The 20,866-nt window shown below is 37.8% G+C and overlaps 1 protein-coding gene across 3 annotated transcripts in view; it reads left to right on the forward strand.

The window, feature by feature from the left end:
- Nucleotides 1-20,866, forward strand: part of LPIN2 (lipin 2) — a 106,337-nt gene that overhangs the window by 65,351 nt on the left and 20,120 nt on the right. For all 3 annotated transcript variants that reach the window (XM_036749833.1, XM_036749841.1, XM_036749826.1), the window contains exons 5-12: nt 813-920; nt 1,517-1,640; nt 3,690-4,044; nt 6,630-6,729; nt 15,935-16,122; nt 17,836-17,929; nt 18,310-18,379; nt 19,480-19,569. In XM_036749833.1, coding sequence (XP_036605728.1) covers nt 813-920; nt 1,517-1,640; nt 3,690-4,044; nt 6,630-6,729; nt 15,935-16,122; nt 17,836-17,929; nt 18,310-18,379; nt 19,480-19,569 — 1,129 coding nt within the window. The remainder of the gene's footprint in view (nt 1-812; nt 921-1,516; nt 1,641-3,689; nt 4,045-6,629; nt 6,730-15,934; nt 16,123-17,835; nt 17,930-18,309; nt 18,380-19,479; nt 19,570-20,866) is intronic.

Genomic DNA, 20,866 nt, shown 5'->3' on the forward strand with positions numbered 1-20,866 from the left:
CAAGTCTTCCTTACTCTAAAACCAGCTTTCTACCCATCACCCTTCTGTCTTTCTAAAAGTCCTATAGGAATGCCTCTCGATGTCATTAAGTTCTCAGAATCATTATTATTTTCCATTAAGATGGGAGTCATGAAAGAAAAATTGTATCTCTTTCCATTTATGTATTATTTACGGTATAGGCAAGGATGGTGACTTCACACATACAAGTTTATCTGTGCAAATGAGAAAAGGTCATATGTGAAATTGATTTAGAATCTTATTATGACTAATAGTTTCCCTCTCTTTACCCACAAATAGCTACAGGAGCTCTTGGAAAGCAATAACATTTCATCTACTTTCACAGGTTCCTTATTACCTCCCCTGTACCATGGAATTGGTGCTAATGAATAGTGAAATTATAAATTTATGGGAGGAAGAGGAAGGATCTATTCTAAGTTAATCCTTGAGCTAAAAATCTGCCTGAAATAATGTATCTATTGTTATCTCTAAAATTTTGAAGTATGTAACTCATGGCATGAGATAGTTGCTATGTTTTCTTATAAATCAATAACTACTAAGTAAAAATACTCTTTCGAATCACATTTCCTCCCCTAAATGGAAATGGCAATTGAAGTAACTTGTGAAGCCCTTTTTTTTCCTCCATTGTCACTAGTAACAACCCTTTCTCCATCATTTTTTCCTTTTGGAAATCTTTGTTTTTAATAACCCATCCTCTTTCTCTTTCTTTTGATTGAGAGAATTGTCATTGGAGACCTGCATGGTTACAATTAATTGTAGTCATTTCCACCATTCTTTTCTTCTTTCTTCCACAGAGGACCTTCAACTGCTACAATGAAGGAGGAGGACTATAAGGAACCTTTGATCTTCCATTCCAGTGATCATTACCCATTATCTGATGGAGATTGGTCCCCTTTGGACAAGTAAATAATTTTATTAACTTCTTTTTTCATTTATTTAAATTCTTGAAGGCAAGAAGGACTTAGGCAGACTTGTTAAATGGCTGTTCTCTTTTTCAGCAGGCATCAGATTACCTTTCTGTCTTTTCCTAGTGATAAAAACCTGAGATTTTTCTCCCCGATATGAATTGGATTCTTTCTCTAATTTTGTGTCTATCAGCCTCTGTCTGGTTTGTCTGTCTTCCAAATTGCAATGTGGTGGTATGCATGCAGCTCTGAACTTGGGTCTTAAAATCCTGAAATTCTAATCCTAGGTCAGCCACTGACATTTTTTTTAAACTATGAGTAATATTAAAAGCAGACAAGGTGTGAAAATGAAGCCATCTGACAAGACTTTATGTTAAGCTTTTTTGATGTTCTTAAAGACCTCTGGGGCCTTTCTGCCTGTGAAGGAAAAACTGAAACTGCTTCTCATTGGGGGTTTCTATCTGCAGGGTAAACTTGTAAGTCCAACCTACATGTACCCTCCAGACTTAGAAGAATCATGGCAAGCTAAAAGGGCCTATAGGTTACCTGCTTTTTTCAGTCACTCCCCCATGTCTTTCTGTTTATGTTGACAGTGCCTTCTCCCAGACCGTCTGTCCTAAGAGTGATTCAGAACTCGAAGTGAAACCTGCTGAGAGCTTGCTCAGATCAGAATCTCACATGGAGTGGACCTGGGGAGGTTTCCCAGAGTCTACCAAGGTAAAGATATACATGTGGAATGGATGGGGCTTTCATTTTTATGCTTATAAAGATTAAACACTGGTAAATAAGAAAACAGCAAAGTCAGAGTTGCTTTCCCAAATCAAAATGACTTGAGTGCCCTCCTGTGGTTGCATAACTGTACTGCAAATATATTTTCAAACATTTATACTTTGTGTACCAGAAAATTGGGCCAAATCCAGTAAGATGAAATTTTGCAATAAATATAAAGTTTTCACTTGGGTTAAACCTATTACTTTCCCATTTGTGAGATGGGGAGAAGCTATAAACAGGAAATAGTCTCAATGAAAATTTTGGGGGGATTTTAGCAAACTTCAAATTCAGTAATAGTCAATAACACTTAATATGGAAGTCAAGCATAGTGGCCAAAAGTGGGAAAGTGATGGTCTCTTTTTACTCTGCTCTGGTCAAACCACATCTAGAGTAGTCAGCAGAGGAGAAGACTTTGGAGAGGGGGGAGGGAAGACTATTACAGCTTTCTTCAAATACCTGAAGGACTGTCACGTGGAAGAGGGGTTAAATATGTTCTGTTTAACTTCAATGGACAGGACTTAGGATCAGTGGATGAAAGTTGTGAATGGGAAAATTTAAGCTTGGTGTAAGGAAATGCTTCCTAAAAAATAGAACTTATCAGAAGTAGCATGGGCTTCTCAGGAAGTTGAGGGTTCTTCCTCACCAGAGATCTTTAAGCAAAGGCTGGTTGGCCACTTGTCAGGTATGTGTGTAAGGTATAGAATCTTGTTCAGATGTTTGACTGGATGGCCTCTGAGATCTCTTCTTACTCTGAGACATGATTCTATATATTGTCTGTTCATTGAGGAAACATGTGTTTTCATCCAAATGGAAGCCATATATTTCCTCAAAAAATCAAATTTATAGAAAACCTGAATATAGCCTATAATTGGTGTTACTTTTCATTGTATATTTCCAATTTTGCTTCTTTCCAAAAGGATCCCATTTTAGGGGCACAAGCTATATTCAGACCAATATGATATATGTTATAAGTCAAATGAAGTCATTTGAAGCATTTGTTAATTGCTTACTATGTGCCAGTCGCTGTGTTAAATGCTGGGAATATTAAAAAAGGGAAAAACAGTTTCTGCCTTCAAGTATATCACTCTAATAATGGAGACAACATTAAAAAAAATACATACGTGAGAGATATAGACAGGGTAAATTAGAGGTAATTTCAGAGGGAAGCTTGTAGCATTTAAGGGGGAAGAGGATTGTACCAGGAGTGGCTTCTTAGTAGAAAGTCAGATTTGAGCTCATCTTTAAAGGAGTCAGGAGAGCTAAGAGGCAGACATGAAATGGCACATTTCAGGCATAGGAACAACCAGAAAAACAGCATGGAGTCACAAGACTGTGACATATGGGGAATAGCAAGATCATTGTCTCTAAATCATATATGTGAAGGGGAGTAAACTGTAAGAAGACTGTAAAGTTAGAAAGGGGCTAGGTTGTGAAAGTCAGAGGATTTTATATTTGATACTGGAAGGAATAGGAGTCACTAGGGTTTCTTGAGTTGCAGGCAAAGGAAATCCAACCTGCACTATAAGATGATCACTTCAGCGGTTGAGTGGAGGATGGGCTGGAGAGACAAGGATGGAGACCAATCAGCAGGCTATTGTAGTAGGTGATAAGGGCCTGTCCCATTGCAGCTGGGCCGTCAGGGAGAGAAGCAGGATTATTTAGGGAGTGTTACAAAGGTAAAAATGCCAGAACTTGGCAACAGATTGGACAGAGAAAGTGGGAGAGATTGAGGAATCAAGGATGACTCCTACATTACAAGCTGGGTGAATTGGGAGGGTTATGGGTACCCTCAATAGTAATTTATGTTTGGAAAAGGGAAGGGTTTGGGGGGAAAGATGATATGTTTAGTTTTGGATATTTTGAGTTTACGATATCTATGAGATATCCAGTTTGAGATGTTAAATAGGCTTTTGGTGATGAGAGACTAAAGGCATTCCAGGAGGAACAGAGTTGGCAGTTCTCTTTTTGCTAACAATTACAGCCTATCTTTTTCAGGTCAGCAAGAAAGAGAGATCAGATCACCCTCGAACGGCTACCATCACACCGTCAGAAAATACTCATTTTAGGGTCATCCCCAATGATGATAACCTGGTAAATGAAGTTGAGAAGCATGCTTCAGTGGAAGACACTGTGTGTACAATAGTAAAACCAAAGCCAAGAGCACTCTGTACACAGATGAGGGAGCCGACTGAGACCGCTTCTGTTGCTTCTGCAATCCTTGAACCTCCTCTCGAAAGCTCACAAGTTTTATCTATGTTAGATGCAGATCCTCTCCCTAACCCATCAGTGGAGCCTCCATCATCAGAAATAAAGCCAGCCACTAAACTGGATTCCCCATCAAAGAAGAAAGGTATTCATTTGCTTATTTAACTTGGAATTCAGGAACAGTCCTGAATGTAGATGGTAGATCATTTTGATAGTCTGGTTTTTGGATTGTATGAGGCTGAGCTTGATCTCAACACTAAATGCAAGGTCATAACAAACAGCCATCAGATCACCACATGCAAAGTGAAGTGATGCGCTAAGAAATTAGCCAAATCAGTGAGACTTTAAGGAGGAAAAAAAAGCATTCCCTTTTAAATCACAGGGGGGACAGAATAGAAATGACTTTGGGCCATTGGGAAGCAAAGGATGTGAACAAACCATTCTCAGAAGAAATGCAAACTATCACGTACCATTTGGAATAATTCTCCAAATATAAGAGGGAGACAAATCAAAACAACAATGCTGCACACTCATCAAATTGGTAAAGATAATTTTTTAAATGGAAGTGGTCATTGTGGAAACGTAGTGAGAAGACAGAACACTAATACGTTGTTGGTGGAGCTCTGAACTTCTGGTGTGTCTAGGAAATGGTTATAATTATGGGAGAAAAAATCACTCAATTGTTTCCTTTGACCTGGGTAAACCCATTACTGAAGATGTGTCCAAAAGAGATCAGTACAAAATATTTATGGCAGTATTCTGTTGTATCAAAATGCTAGGAACAAAGTGGTTGTCCATTAATTGAAGAGTGGCTGAGCAAATTGTAGAGTGTTTGTAGAGGGATATTATTATTGTCCCGTGAACAATGGAGTATGAGGACCTCAGAGAAACATGGAAAGACTTACAAGTTGAGACAGAGTAAATAAAATGAAACTAAAGCAGCACACACAGTGATGATAGGAATGTAAATTAACATATCATTAAAATGCAGTTAAATTATTTGCAATAAAGAGTATTTAGTCCTGGAAAACAGATAATGTGATATACACCTGTCAGTCATAAAGTAGGAGACTTCAGCTACAGAATGTGACATAACTTGTCAAACTTGTTTGCTTTTTCATTTAGTTGTGCTTTGTAACATGGAAGAGAGTTCAGTGGGTTTGAGGAGATTTTTTTAAAAAAAGACCTGGTTCAAATCCTCCCTCTTTTATATTCTAGCTATCTAACTGTGGGCAAGGCAAATAACCTCTCTGTCCCTCAGTTACCTCCTCTATAAGAAGGGAAAAGAATGCCTACTATTTCAAAGGATTGCTGTGAAATAAAGGGAGATATATAAAGGACTTTGCAAACCTTAAAGCTATATAAAAATGTCCATTAAAAGTCAGCCATCAAATTCTGTAGAAAATTTACTGTATAGTTGGCCAGAATTTTTTTTTGAAGAGTCCTTTGTGGCATTGTGTGTGTAATAAGCAAGTTCGTCATAACTATCTTTGGTTCCTCAGTTAGTTTACCTGTGGTTCTTGTCCAGAGAATTGGTATAATACAGCATATAGAGCTCTGAACCAGGAAAGAGAATCATTCTCACATCCATATTGAGCCACAAATATACTGACAAATGTGATAACCTTCTGTCCTCACCTGTAAGATTTCTTTGCCCTTTCTCAAACAGTAAAATAATAATAACCTTCTATTCACGTAGTTGCTTTATAACTGTTGAAAGACTTTCACATATATTAACAATAATCTCATTTGACTCATTAAACATTTGTTGAGCCTTAACTATAAGAAAGGCAATGTGCTAGGACCACATTTGATCCTAATGTGTTATTGCTGCCTTTAAAAAAAAAAAGGGAAGAAAGGACTTAGCTGAGGCTCAGGTAGGCTAATTGCCTATAGCTCAAAAATGATAGAACAAGGACTAGAACTCAGGTCTTCTGAATCCTAGACCTCTGCTTTTGCTACCACACCAACTGAGCAGTAAAGTGTAAAGCATATCGTTACCAAGGAGATCACAGTTGTTAACATGACATTTTCATAGGTAGCTTTGTAAAAACCCCTGATCAGCTAGAGAAAAAGTCTCCATTGTGACAAAACCATGGCAGACCCTTGATAGTTCAAATTTGTTAACGGTCTCTGTGTCATCACTTATTTTCAGTCCTAGTAAGCCCTTTGAAATTCCAGATTCAGGCTGCTTCAAGAAGTACAGAATGCAAACACTACCCTCCATATTGCACTGTTGACAACCAGCCTCAGTCTATTTACTTTGAAGATTTTAAGTGAATACCAAAATAATAGCTAACTTTTGTCTCTGGACTGAATCCTAGTAGTCAGGTTAATTCAAAACTGATTAAAAGGACACATACAGTGGTGATTAGTGGATTTGAGTTAATTTTGAAGGAGAGTGATTTCCAGTAGAGTTACACAAACCTCTCCTGAACCCTCTCCTGTTTGATATTAAAAATTAGCAATATTACAAATTAATTACAAAATTACAAATTAATATTGCAAACTAGTCAGTGATTTGGACAGATTTGTGGTAGAGGGAAAGAGATGGGGAGAGAAGAAGAGTGAAGTGAGTTTCTTCCTAATAAAAGGCTTCAGGTAGTTGACCATTAGGGGGAGATATTGTTGATCATATTTATGCTTTGGGTAGGAGTTGAAACAGATTTCAGCTCTGATAAGCTATGATTTTCATGCTTTTCATTAAAAATGTCCTAATTGTGACAACAGGTGTCCACAAGAGAAGCCAGCACCAGGGACCTGATGATATTTACCTAGATGACCTAAAAGCCTTGGAACCTGAAGTTGCGGCACTCTATTTCCCCAAAAGGTTTGTATTTAACTTCATTCTTAGGGAAGACAGATAGCCCTCAAACTATCTGATACTCCAACTAGTTTTAGAATGAAGTAGAAGCCATTCAGAAAGATAAAAATGGGAATAAAAGCCAGTGGACTACAACTGATGATTGCTTTGGGTTCTGGAAAATGCAGAAATTATACAGGTTTTTTTTGTTATTGTTTTCAGCCTCTGTATGCTTTTGTAACTCCATGATTAGCAGGCAAGCACCCAAAGACTGATCCCAAGTGCAGTTGTGGTCATTCCTGACCCCATTAGCCAGAAGTACAGCAAAACCTCATTAATCGGGGTCACAGTAATTTAAATTTATCATGATCTACCTGGACTGTAGTGTTTTGCATCTACTTATAGAAAAAGTTTTGTTAAGCAAATTTAAATCGCCTCAACAAAGTTAGGTAGCTTTATAAACTTGTTATATAGTATTATGAATGATTTTTAGCACAAGATATGCAAAGAGTATCACTTTAAAAGGTAACCCTTTCTATTTATTAAAGCAGGCCCACTCAGGTGGTTGCTTAGAAACTTTTTTTTTAAGCAATGTTTCAGTAGTTATTTTGTGTACCTAGAGATCATCTTGGCCAGTGGTTCTCACATATTTGGCCTCAGGACTTCTTCCATTATTAAAAATTATGGAGCACTTCCTCAAGGAGTTTTTGTTTATGTAAGTTATATCTATCAATATTTACAGTATTAAAAATTAGTATTATTATGAAAATAGTTTTTAAGTCATAGCCCCCCCCCCCCCAGAAAAGATTCTAGGTACCTCTACTCATACCCAGACCGTATTTTGAGGATTATCCATTATCCTCATTTTGTAGATGACGAACCTGAGGTGAACAAAATGAAATGCTTTGCCTAAGGTCGCATGGGTATTATGTGTCAGCATCAGGAGTCAAACCTATACCTTTTGCCATAAAATCCAACATTCTTTCTACTGCAGTGCTGCTTCTCTTTTTTCTTCCTTTTTTCATCCTCCCCCTTCACTTTTTTTTTAATTTTGAAAGAACACAAATTCAAAAATATGTTTTGTACTATTTTATTAGACTTTTGATATATTCAGGGAATTTCTCCCAGTTCTATCATTGCAATTCCATTGGGAAGGATGTTACCATAATTAAATATATTAAAATATTTCTTTTCTCTAATGGAATGTTAAATCGTCATGTGAAACTATACCAGGCAATATGAATGAATCTTTGTATATGATACTAGACAGTGTAGTTGAATTTTTCTATGTAATTTTCTGTTCCAAGTAGAATGTTGATGAATATTGGAATAGTGGGGCTTAACTTGTAAGAAGCATAGAATTTAGAGTCAGAAGATCTATATTTAGCAAAAAAAAGAAGTTAGAATCCTGGTTCTTTGTGCTCCTAGTGATGTTAGGCAAGCCACTAATTTTCAGTCCAGTTTCCCCATCCGTACTAATGAAGGGGTTGGATCAGGGATGGGGAATCTGTCGCCTGAAGCCACATGTGGCTGTCTAGGTCCTTGGGTGTGGTCTTTTGGCTGAGTCCCAAGTTTTACAGTACAAATTCTTTTATTAAGGGGATTTGTCCTGTGAAGTTTGGATTCAGTCAAAGGGCCACACTTGAAGACCTAGAGGGCCACATGTGGCTTTGGGGCTGCAGGTTCCCCACCCCTAGGTTAGATATCTAAGAGCACCCTTTGTTTTATCCAGTTTTTCATTGGTCCATAAAATTCATTGAAAAATTCCAACTCTACCTTAGGTTTTCATAGCTTTATTTTATTTTTGATCATCCAATTCAATAGGTTAATTCAACTAATATTTATTGAGAGCATATTGTATTGCAAGATAAGGTGAGAGGACTGATACAGCCTCAGATACCTTAACACTAGAAAGCCAAAGTGCCACTGGATTGCCATATTTTTCTCTCCATTATTCCTCAATACTTAGATAGTAGTGAGAGTGGAGATAACTTGTACAAAGAATCTACAGCCATAAGGCAGATGTTTCCCTTTTCAAGTAAAAGGATGACAGCCGAAAACCCGTGTGTGTGTGTGTCTGTGTGTGTGTGTGTGTGTGTGTGTAAGAGACAGAGAGACAGACAGAGGCTTACTACCCTGGATATACCAAATGAGAAAACACATGTACTGCCTTTTGTTAACTGTGAACTTCTATAGAAATGCCAGTTGTTATTTTGTCCAGATCTGTGTCAATTCAAGTCTCCTGGTAAGGGAACTCCCTTCACTGCTCTATGCTACAAGTCAGAAACTCCTCTTTAGTTCAGTCTTAGAAAGTTGACTGGGGTCAATAACAAGTTAAACCAAACAGCTAGTTTTTGTTAAAAGGTTCACAATCACTAGTATGCGTTAAAGGCATGACTTGAACCTAGGTCTTTGTGACACTAAGGACTACATTCTCCATTAAGCCATATTGACTTTCAACTCTTATTTGTAGACCTCACAATTTGACTATTAGATCTACCGTCCACATTCTTATGTGGGCTTCTCCCTTTGGCAGTATTTTCCCAATAATATATACTGTCTCGTTCTCTTTTCTTCCAGTATTTAAAATAACAAGGATGTCTTAAATGCTTATTAATTCTGTTATTCTCACACGGGACAGCTAACGAGTAAACAGTAAAATTCATTATAAAACACTTCTCCAAATCATGAATTTGGTTATATTGTGTTTGATTCCATCCTTAATATATGTGGCTGGCATAGAATCTATCTTTCCCATAACCCACTTGTTTATCTTTGTTTTCCCAAACCCATCATTGTTGAGATTAGGGGATTAGTGAGGGAGATGTACCCTTTGTATTCTGAGTGGCTTTCATTATTTCCCTGGAGAATAATCATATTGATCTGATTTAACTTTGTTCTTGACTTCCTAGCCAATATTGGTTATTTTTAAAGGAGAGAAGCTGAACGATTTTGCCATTAAAGTGAGAACTAAAAAAAGAAAAACAAACCACGTAGTGTAGCTCTCTACTTTTTGGGGTTAAATTTTGAAATATCTGTTCATGACATACTTGTGAACTGCTACCTGCTGCTTGATTTTGAGATTTTTTTTTTGATATAGTAAATGACAAATTTACTGGTACTCATGTTGATTTCATCTATCAACTATTAAGTAACTCGAATTATTTCTGCAATAATCACCTCTGATAGTGCTTTGTAAAATGTCTCAAAGAGGCATTTACTTTATTTAAATTATCTAAATCATAATTAGTGTGGGCTATTTAGTTGTTTGGATTAAACATGTCTGGAATTAATATGGTAATATTTGCTAGTTAGAATAATACATGTTCCTAAATATTAAGCAAATTATGTTTTTCTTTTCTGATTTCTCATTAATTTGTAATTAATTATTTTTTCAAACAATTTTCAACAGATATTTCTTTTACGATCCAGTAAAATATAAGCTCCTTGAGGACAGGGACAGTTTCGTTTCTGGTTTAGTATAACCAGTATCTAACATAGTATCCTTCACAAATTGAGTTGATCAGTATGCCCGAAGTTGACTGTCGTTAGTACTCTTATAAACATAAAAGCAATTTTGCCCCTGCTCATTTCTTTTAAAATTATCCTTTTCTTGAGGATGTCTGAACTCCTGGGAATTTTCTTTTTCTCCATCTCCACCTTTCAGCCTTTTGAGATAAGCACAGTTTAGCGGTTTTCAAGTAATCTCAAAAACCATAGTAATTTTCTGCAGGATAATAAAGTACCTCCACTTTTTCCAGGATTTTAGGATCAAACTGTTTCTAAACATCATACTCTTTTTAATGACACTGTAATTTTCATTGTGGAAATGTAAATAAGTACTTCTCCTTTTTTACCCCTTTAATTAAAATCTAATTTAATCTTTAATTAAAATGCTAGTGTAATTGACATCTTTGCCTTGTTCTGTGAATGGCTTCAGTGAAGGTATGTGCTATTTACCTGTGTTTTATATGTGTAATGTGTTTCTGCCTTAGTGCTCTTTAGGGGATTTTAAAATCAGCTACATGATGTAGATAAGACTAGCAATGAGTGTTGTTTTATTTCATGGTCTTATTGAGGCAGCATGTGGTAATAGATAGGAGACTCACCTTGCAGTCAGGAAGGACCTAGATTCAAATCCTTAGATATTCTAGCTTTGGGACCACAGGCAAGTAATCTAACTTCTTAGTGGCTCTAGGCAACTTCTCTAGGCAAACTTCATAGGGGCTCTAGGTAACTCTCTTAAGTTAACACATGAATTGCTAACCTAGAGGAAGTTTCCACCCTAGAACTTCCCTCCTTCTGATAAAAGTTGAGATACGAATACCCTTCCCAGTCAGAGAGAGAGTACAGTTAGTATCAGTGAATATTCATTAAGTGTCCACTATGTGCCAGGTACTATGCTAAGCCTTGGTGACACAAAAGGAGGTAAAAGATAGTTCTGCCCTTGAGAAGCTTACAATTTAATGTAATCTTTTTTTTAATGTAATCTACAATTAAAAGTAGTCTCTATTGGGATTGTTGTTCTTCTTTAGTTGGTTAGTTGTGTCTGACTCTTCATGACCCCATTTGGGGTTTTCTTTTTTTTTTTAAGCATATGAAAGTTTATTATATTATTTCATTACTGTATTTTTTCTCAAAATAACATTATAAAGTATTATTATCCCCATTTTACAAATGAATAGACTTGCTCTATCTCAAGATTTCAAAGCCCTGTCTTCCAATTTCAAGAAGAGTGTTGTTTTTCCTACCCTGAATTGTCAATTGGTTTTCTCAGAAGTGTGAATTCCAAATTAGCTTTCAGTATATTCTGAAGGGCATATAACACTCTAGTCTTGAACATGGAGAGAATTGGTTGCAGTTTCTCCCATTCAAATGCACATCAAGATGACCAGTCTGGGGATGGAGACACTTTAATATAAAGAGTTTTAGGATCAGTCTGGGACTTTACTTATTTTATACATGTTTCTAATTATCATTCTCTGGTGTATTACAACAGAATTTTTGTTCATTTTTGCACGTTAATGAAGCCTAGAGAAAAAAATGGCTCAGTGTGCAAGACGAGAAAAAGAGAACAGTGAAGGAAAAAAAAAGAGGGCTAGGACAACACTTGGAGATAGTGGCCATTGGACAGAGGGATTGATGATTTGGTTTCAAGTGAAATAGGGCTCTGAATTCAAGGAGTCAAGTCAGTTACAGGACCAGAAAGTGAGGGATATTTAGGCCTCAAGTCAGAGTCCCTAGCAATCTAGGAAGCTTAGCAAAGAGACCTAGGTTTGTTTGAGAAGAAGAGTTAGTGTCCAGGAAATATGGACGTGGGTCTATAAAGCCTAAAGATTTGGGCTAGACCCTTGTATCTTGATTACATTAAAGCTAGAAGGCATTCCTTGCAGCTGATGACTGGAAGGTGACCTTGGATAGAGATCACTCCTCTCCAGGCTGCACTCTTGACTCTCCTCCACCCGGAATCTAATACTACTCCCCCTAGTCTTCACATGCTGGAAAAAATCTGCATTCAGTTAAACCTTCCTGCCAGAGCCAGTTGTTAAATTTTCATTGCAAGCATTTATACCTCAGATATGAATAAAGGCTACAAATCAAGGTTTGACTTATTGTTTTGCTGATTTTCTAGACTTAAGAAAATAATGAAGACTATGTCACTACTGTATATTAAACTTAAGAGTATCCTGCTTTTTCAAAGAGTTATTGTTAAACATTTACCAGCATATCTTTGCTTCCACCCCTCTGATTATCTGGTGCCTCCAAGGACTTCTGTTTTTAAGAAGGACTCCTGGTAATGCAGTCATGCTTTGTTCCTCTCCAGAAGGCACTCTTGATTCTCAGGATTTTTTCTATCATTCCCCTGAAATACGTACCTTTATCTGTTCTCTTTCTACTCAATTCTGCCACATGAGTGGCCATAAGAAAATTACTTTACCTTTCTAGGCTTGTTTCCTTTTCTATAAAATGAGAGATTTGGGTTAGATGATTTCTTCCAGCTCTAGATTGGGATCCTGTGGACTGTTAGTGGTGAGGGTGGTTCCCATGCTCAGCATTGACCCCTGAGGGACATTGAATGGACCAGTTCATGGTCTCACCTCATTGTCTTTTTTTTTCCTCTTTATTTATTTAAAATAGTTAGTTTTCAGCATTGATTTTCACAAGAGTTTGAATTACAAATTTTCTCCCCATTTCTACCCTCCCCCCCACTCCAAGATGGCATATATTCTGGTTGCCCTGTTTCCCAGTCACCCCACTCCCCTCCCATCCTCTTTTCCCTTCCTTTCTTGTAGGGCAAGATAAATTTCTACGCCCCATTGCCTGTATATCTTATTTTCTAGTTGCATGCAAAAACATTTTTTTTGTATTTCAACATCTGTTTTTAAAACTTTGAGTTCCAAATTCTCTCCCCTCTTCCCTTCCCACCTACCCTCCCTAAGAAGTCAAGCAATTCAACATAGGCCACATATGTATCATTATGTATAACCCTTCCACAATACTCATGTTGTGAAAGACTAACTATATTTTGCTCCTTTCCAACCCATCCCCCTTTATTGAATTTTCTCCCTTGACCCTGTCCCCTTTCAAAAGTGTTTGTTTTTGATTACCTCCACCCCCATCTGCCTGCCCCTCCATCATCCCCCCCCTTTTTTTATCTTCTTCCCTCTTTTTCCTGTGGGGTAAGATACCCAATTGAGTATGTATAGTATTCCCTCCTCAGGCCAAATTTGATGAGAGCAAGATTCACTCATTCCCCCCTCACCTGCCCTCTCCCCTCCTCCCACAGAACTGCTTCCTCTTGCTACCTTTATGCGAGATAATTCACCCCATTCTATCTCTTCCTATCTCCCTCTCTCAATATATTCCTCTCTCATCCCTTAATTTAATTTTATTTCTTTTAGATGTCTTCCCTTCATCTTCAACTCACCCTGTGCCCTCTCTCTTTCTCTCTCTCCCTTTCCCTCCCTCTCTCTCTCTCTCTTTCTCTCTCTTTCTCTCTCTCTCTCTCTCTCTCTATATATATATATATATACACATACATACATACCCATTCACATATATATATATATACATGAACATATATATATGCATATTCCCTTCAGCTACCCTAATACTTAGGTCTCATGAATCATACACCTCATCTTTCCATGTAGGAATGTAAACAAAACAGTTCAACTTTAGTAAGTCCCTTGCAATTTCTTTTTCTTGTTCTTTTACTTGATTACCTTTTCATGCTTCTCTTGATTCTTGTATTTGAAAGTCAAATTTTCTATTCAGCTCTGGTCTTTTCATTGAGAAAGCTTGAAAGTCCTCTATTTTATTGAAAGTCCGTATTTTGCCATGGAGCATGATACTCAGTTTTGCTGGGTAGGTGATTCTTGGTTTTAATCCTAGCTCCATTGACCTCTGGAATGTCATATTCCAAGCCCTTCGATCCCTTAATGTAGAAGTTGCCAGATCTTGGGTTATTCTGATTATGTTTCCACAATACTCAAATTGTTTCTTTCTGGCTGCTTGCAGTGTTTTCTCCTTGATCTAGGAGCTCTGGAATTTGGTGACAATATTCCTAGGAGATTTCTTTTTGGGGTCTATTTGAGGAGGCGATCAATGGATTCTTTCAATTTCTATTTTGCCCTGTGGCTCTAGAATATCAGGGCAGTTCTCCTTGATCATTTCTTGCAAGATGATATCTAGGCTCTTTTTTTGATCATGGCTTTCAGGTAGTCCAATAATTTTTAAATTCTCTCTCCTGGATCTATTTTCCAGGTCAGTGGTTTTTCCAATGAGATATTTCACATTGTCTTCCATTTTTTCATTCCTTTGGTTCTGTTTTATAATATCTTGATTTCTCATAAAGTCACTAGCTTCCACTTGTTCCAATCTAATTTTGAAGGTAGTATTTTCTTCAGTGTTCTTTTGGACCTCCTTTTCCATTTGGCTAATTCTGCCTTTCAAGGCATTCTTCTCCTCATTGGCTTTTTGGAGCTCTTTTGCCATTTGAGTTAGTCTATTTTTTAAGGTGTTGTTTTCTTCAGTATATTTTTCAGTATTTTTTTGGGTCTCCTTTAGCAAGTCATTGACTTGTTTTTCATGGTTTTCTCGCATCCTTCTCATTTCTCTTCCCAATTTTTTCTCTACTTCTCTAACTTGCTTTTCCAAATCCTTTTTGAGCTCTTCCATGGCCTGGGACCAGTTCATGTTTTTCTTGGAGGCTTTTGGTGTAGGCTCTTTGACTTTGTTAACATCTTCTGTCTGTATGCTTTGGTCTTCTTTGTCACCAAAGAAAGAATCCAAAGTCTGAGACTGAATCTGGATGTGTTTTTGCTGCCTGGCCATATTCCCAGCCAACTAACTTGACCCTTGAGTTTTTCAGTGGGGTATGACTGCTTGTAGAGTTTAGAGAACTATGTTTCACGCCTGGGGGGATGCACCAGCTCTGCCACACCAGCACTCCTCCTTCCCCAAGAACCCCCAACCCGGACTGGACTTAGATCTTCAGCAGGCTGTGCACTCCTGCTCTGATCTGCCACTTAATTCCTCCCACCAGGTGGGCCTGGGACCAGAAGCAACTGCAGCTGTATTTCCGTAGCTGCCCCACCTCCGCTGCCCCAGGGCGGGTAGAACCTCGAACTCCTTCCACTTTTCCCACTAACCTTCTCCACTGTCTTTGGTGTTTGTGGGTTGAGAAGTCTGGTAACTGCCACAGCTCACTGATTCAGGGCGCTAGGGCCTGCTCTGCCCGGCTCCTGGTCTGGTTGGTCCGTGCCGCTCACGCTAGGCTCTGCTCCGCTCCTCTCCCAGCTCCCAGCTCCGTGTGGGATAGACCTCACCCAGAGACCATCCAGGCTGTCCTGGGCTGGAGCCCTGCTTCCCTCTGCTGTTTTGTGGGTTCTGCAGTTCTATAATTGGTTCAGAGCCATTTTTTATAGGTTTTTGAAGGGACTCGGCGGAGAGCTCACACTAGTCCCTGCTTTCCAGCTGCCATCTTGGCTCCGCCCCCCCCACCTCCCATTTGGGGTTTTCTTGATGAAGATACTGGGGTAGTTTCCATTTCCTTCTCCAGCTCATTCTACAGATGAAGAAACTGAGGCAAACAGGGACTGCTCAGAGTCACAATTATTTAGGTACATGATGTCATGTGACCTAGAATGGAGTTAGCAATCTATTAAATATGGTGTGGTAAATCTGTATAGATACAAAGAATGAATAGTGTTTTTTTTTTTCCTTCCAGTGATTCTGATCCAGGTTCTAGACAGTGGACCGAGTCTGATACTTTGTCTGGCTCTCAGTCTCCTCAGTCAGTAGGAAGTGCAGCTGCTGACAGTGGCACAGAATGCCTCTCTGATTCTGCAATGGACTTGCCTGATGTGACCCTCTCACTTTGTGGGGGCCTCAGTGAAAATGGAGAGATATCAAAAGGTATGTAGCAGGAACACTGTCCTCACTTAAAAAAGATAAAGACAGATCTGAGCTTATACCTGATTTACAAGGTGTTATCAAGCCCCATCATAGCTTTACAACTGGAATTTTGAGGGAATGAGAGGCACCTCCCCATAGTAATGGTATAGCATGCTTCTTTTTTAAAAGTCTTTCTGGTAGATAACTCGAGAGGACTAAAGATAAAACACACTATCCACCTCCTAACAGAGGGGTGACAGACTTAAAAGGCAGAGGGAAACATATGTTTTTGGACATGGGCAGCTTGGGGATTTGTTTTGCTGGATTATTATATACATACTTGTTTGGCAGTTTTAATTTTCTTTTATTTTTATTATTCAATTGAGAGGGAGTGGTAGGAAGAGAAGATACATCTTATTTTTAAAATCCGTGCTGGTAGAATATGCCTACACGTAATATATCTGTAAAATATCAAATGAGATTTTTATTTGACTCTTTGTTAGGTTGAGATTGTTGAACAGGTCACTTTCTCTCACCACATACACAAAGAGTCAGTAAGCCAGTAAATTTGTATTAAATGCCTTCTGTGTGCCAGGGGAGTGAACTAAGGACTGGGGATACAAAGAAAACCAAAAGACAGTCCCATTCCCAAGAAGCTCACAGTCTAGTGGGGGAGACAAGATGAAAACAACTCCATAGAAACAAGATATATGCAGTATAAATGGGAGATAATCAATAGAGGAAAGGCAGTAGCATCGAGGGGATCAGCAAAGGCTTCTCATAGAAGGGAGGGTTTTAGTTGGGACTTGAAGGAAGCCAGGAATGCTGGGAGGCAGAGATGTTGGAGTTGGAGAAGGATCTCAGTGGCATCTAATCCAGCTCCCCACCTGTAGCAGGATTTCTCAACAACACAGTGATCGAGCCATCATCATATTTTTGTTTTCTTCATCTTTAGAGTGGGGAAGGGAAAGGTCTCCTCAGAAAGAGGAGACTCTGGAAAGAACAGAAGAAACGCTCCCTGAGGGCGTCCGTGTTAAGTAATCTTTCAGTTAGGAAAGTGATCTTTTCAGTTAGTTTCTGCCTTGGTTGGAGTTGTGGGAAAAGGTCCATATTCCTGGCTTAAGGGCTTCCCCTATAGAATAAAAATACAAATTTATCTATTAAGATTTTAAAAATGCTTTCCTCACATTAACCATATGAGATAGGCAATACAAATAATATCCCCATTTTTTTGTCAAGGAAATAGAGATGCAGAGAATTTGCGTGACTTGACTCAAGTTGCACAACTAGGATGATAATATTTAGAAGGCAAAGGGACATTAGCTAGTAAACGTTCAAGCCAGAACTTGAACTCAGCTCTGCATATCCCAAGACCAGTGACTTTTTAATTTTTCTGTTTTGAGGCATCGTCAGTCAATGGGGAGATACATTATATAAGTGTCTTTGCCATTCTCCTTTCTCCGTTTTTTCCTTAGGTCTGGGATTAGGTAAGAGGAAAGGGGGGACTGGGATATGAGTCTTCCTTGTTTCCTGTAAAAATATTTCTGGACTGATATTGATGAATCAGTCCAGAAACCTTTCAATAAAACCTTTTCCATGCCTATCTGAAAATCCTCTTGTAGAATTTTATAATTCATAAGTAGAGGAAATCAGCTTGACTTCTTTTTGGTTTAGGGACTTGTTGATGGTTTTATTTCTCTAACCAAAGTAATCAAAATGTTTTTTGCCTTTCAGAAAAATTCATGGAACATATCATTACTTACCATGAATTTGCAGAAAACCCTGGACTTATAGATAATCCTAATCTAGTGATACGGATCTATAACCGGTAAATACCGTTTGTTTCTATGATTTTTTTGTAAGTGAGAGGAAATGGCTCTGAAATCTTGATGAACTTCACTACATTTCTTGCTTTGAAGTACATCATCTAATTTGAATAAGCAAATAGGCAATGACTTTGAAATGCAAATTCAAACTTGAACCACATTTATTTGAAAATGAAGTGTTAAAATGAATGCTATTTTCTTGTTTTATTGAATATTGCATTTCCAGAGCAATTTGGCTTAAAGTGAGTATGACTCATGCAGCAAAAAAAATTTAATTAATCCTCCTTACCTCCCAACACAAAAAGGCTGTTCTGCATGTTTTAAAATTAATTCCCACTGAATTACCTAATAATTCCTCACCAATCATTTGTGTTTATGACAGGTACTATAACTGGGCCTTGGCTGCTCCCATGATCCTAAGCTTGCAGGTGTTCCAAAAGAGCTTGCCCAAGGTAAGCTGTCCCAAGATTGTATTGCCACCTTTAGAAAAAATGTGATATGGATGGCACTTGTGAAGCACCCAAATGTGTACATTTGTTTACTGTATGTTTTTCATTCTTTGAGGGTTCTGTAAGACCAAATATTTTAAAAGATTCATAGTTCAATGCAGCTATGCAAATTATCGCACCCTAGGACCACAAAGAAATCAGGCAATTAGATGAAATAATAGCTAGCTAGAATTTTGATAGCATTTTAAGTTTTGCAAAGCACTTTACATAGATTATCTCCTTTGGTCCTCTAAGCAACCCTGGGATGTCAGTGCTGTAATTATCCCCATTTTACAGTTGAAGAAACTGAGACGAAGAAAAGTTCTGTGATTTGCCCAGGGTCACCGGGCTAAATATCTGATGTAGGATTGGAACTCAGTCCTCCAGACTCCAGTTCCAGTTTTCTGTTCATTACACTGCCTTGCTACCTTATAAATAAATGTAATTGATCTAGAAGAAATTAAAAAAAAACTCTATCCTTTCTTTTTATTACTTGGCAATCCATACTTGTACACAAAATTTGAGTCTATTTACTATAGGAGTGAATTCAAAGTTGAACAACTATTTTCTTAGTCTATTAAATATGGATAAATATATAGAAGGTGATATGCCTAGCAAAGGAATGTTGTCAATGTCAGTAATACCAGTACAGATTTTACAGGCCAGTGGGTCTAGACAGTTTTTGAACTTGTTCAGAAAGATACCCCAGAATAGGTCAGGGAGATTTTTTTGCCTGCCTGTTAGGCACACTGTTACCATGTTATATCTCCAGTATGTCTCCATATTATGTGGCCACCCAACATCAAACTTTTTGGGGCCTGCCTGTGGGGAAGGGAACAGAGATAGAACAGATGAATGAGTTGCTAAAGCCTCAAGAAACCTCTAGCCATATGGTAACTTTGTGATAATACAGGACAGTTGATTTTAAAAGCCTTAACTGTCTGCCTAGAAGAGACTGTAATAAGAGGGAAGTAGATAGTCTAGTATAGAGTGATTCACCTCCTGTAACTGAGTCACGCATAATTGGTAAAGTGTTTGAAATAACTCAGACCAAATGCTTTTAGGCTACGGTTGAATCCTGGGTTAAAGATAAAATGCCAAAGAAGTCTGGGAGATGGTGGTTCTGGCGCAAAAAGGAGAGCATGGCTAAACAGGTAAGGATACTTTTACACCTTTTTCTCATTTAATTTTAGAGTTTGTATACAGTATTACCTCTGTTATCAGATTTTTAAGCTGCCCAAGGGCATGGGCTGTGTTTTATTTCATCTTTTTTTCTCCCTATGATTTTGTACATAATAAGTACATGATAAATATTTATTGATTTGACCTAAAAGAAACCAGAGCTAATCATTCTCCCTGGGTGTTTAAAAAAAAAAAGTTCCCTAAGTGGTGAATTTGAAGAGTTTACATTGGATCTACCAGAAAGGTGATCGTGGAACAAACCTATACCACTATTGCTATAGCCTCTGAAATTCAGAAATAGGAAAGGGCTCCTTTTATAAAGTGAAAGAACTCTACAGGGTGAGGAGGGTCATTGTGCTTTTGCTTAGAGACCTATACTTTACACAGTAATTTTATTTCTAGAGTTCTTCTGAAAAGACATTTCACAGAGACTGAACACTGTATAATTATAATGGTCAAATTTGGTCCCAAAGAAAAAATGAGATAATGTACCTCTTTCCTTTCATTAGAGAGATAGGAGACTGTAAGTGAGGAATATTGCATATACTAGCAAATATGTATTGTTTGGTTTTGCTGACCTATTTTGATTTCATTTCTCTCCCCTCTCCCTTGCGCCCCTTTGAATCTCTGACACAAAGAAACACTTACTGAGTTGGAAGGAGCAGGCAAAGTTTAGACTAAAGAAGAGAAGATTTGGGAAGTCCAAGACTGCTCTTCAGTTATTTGAAATCTATTACCTTTAAGAAATATTAAGTTTATCCTCTGTAGCTCTAAAGGACAGAAGTAACACCACTGGGTTAAAGTTAGGGTTGTGGGGAAGCCAGCTTGTATTGTTAAATTTTCTGTGTTGAGTATTTTTTTTTAACTTAATCTTCAATTCAGGAAACAAAACAAGCATTTCCACAACCCAGTACACTAAAAAGTATTAATGCACTTGAAATTGTAAATCTATCATGTACAACTTGCTCTTCTCTCCAAATATATAGCAAAGTTATCATGTAAATTTCTTTTTTCTTCTTTTTTCTTCCCTCCCCACCTCCCTACCCTAGAGATGGCTACCATGGGGGGGGTGGGGAGCGGAGAGAGAGAGAGGTAAAATTATTCTATACAAACTTCTACTTATCAGTTCTTTCTCTAGATGCATATAGCATCTCTCTTTATATGTTTTTATTTTTAATTGGTAGTTTTATAATAGTCAAAATGACTTAATCGTTCAACCAAGAGAACATTGTATACAGCAATATTGTTTTAAGAATAACTTTGAGTAAC

This window comes from Trichosurus vulpecula, chromosome 1 (assembly GCF_011100635.1).
Source record: "Trichosurus vulpecula isolate mTriVul1 chromosome 1, mTriVul1.pri, whole genome shotgun sequence".
Lineage (NCBI taxonomy): Eukaryota > Metazoa > Chordata > Mammalia > Diprotodontia > Phalangeridae > Trichosurus > Trichosurus vulpecula.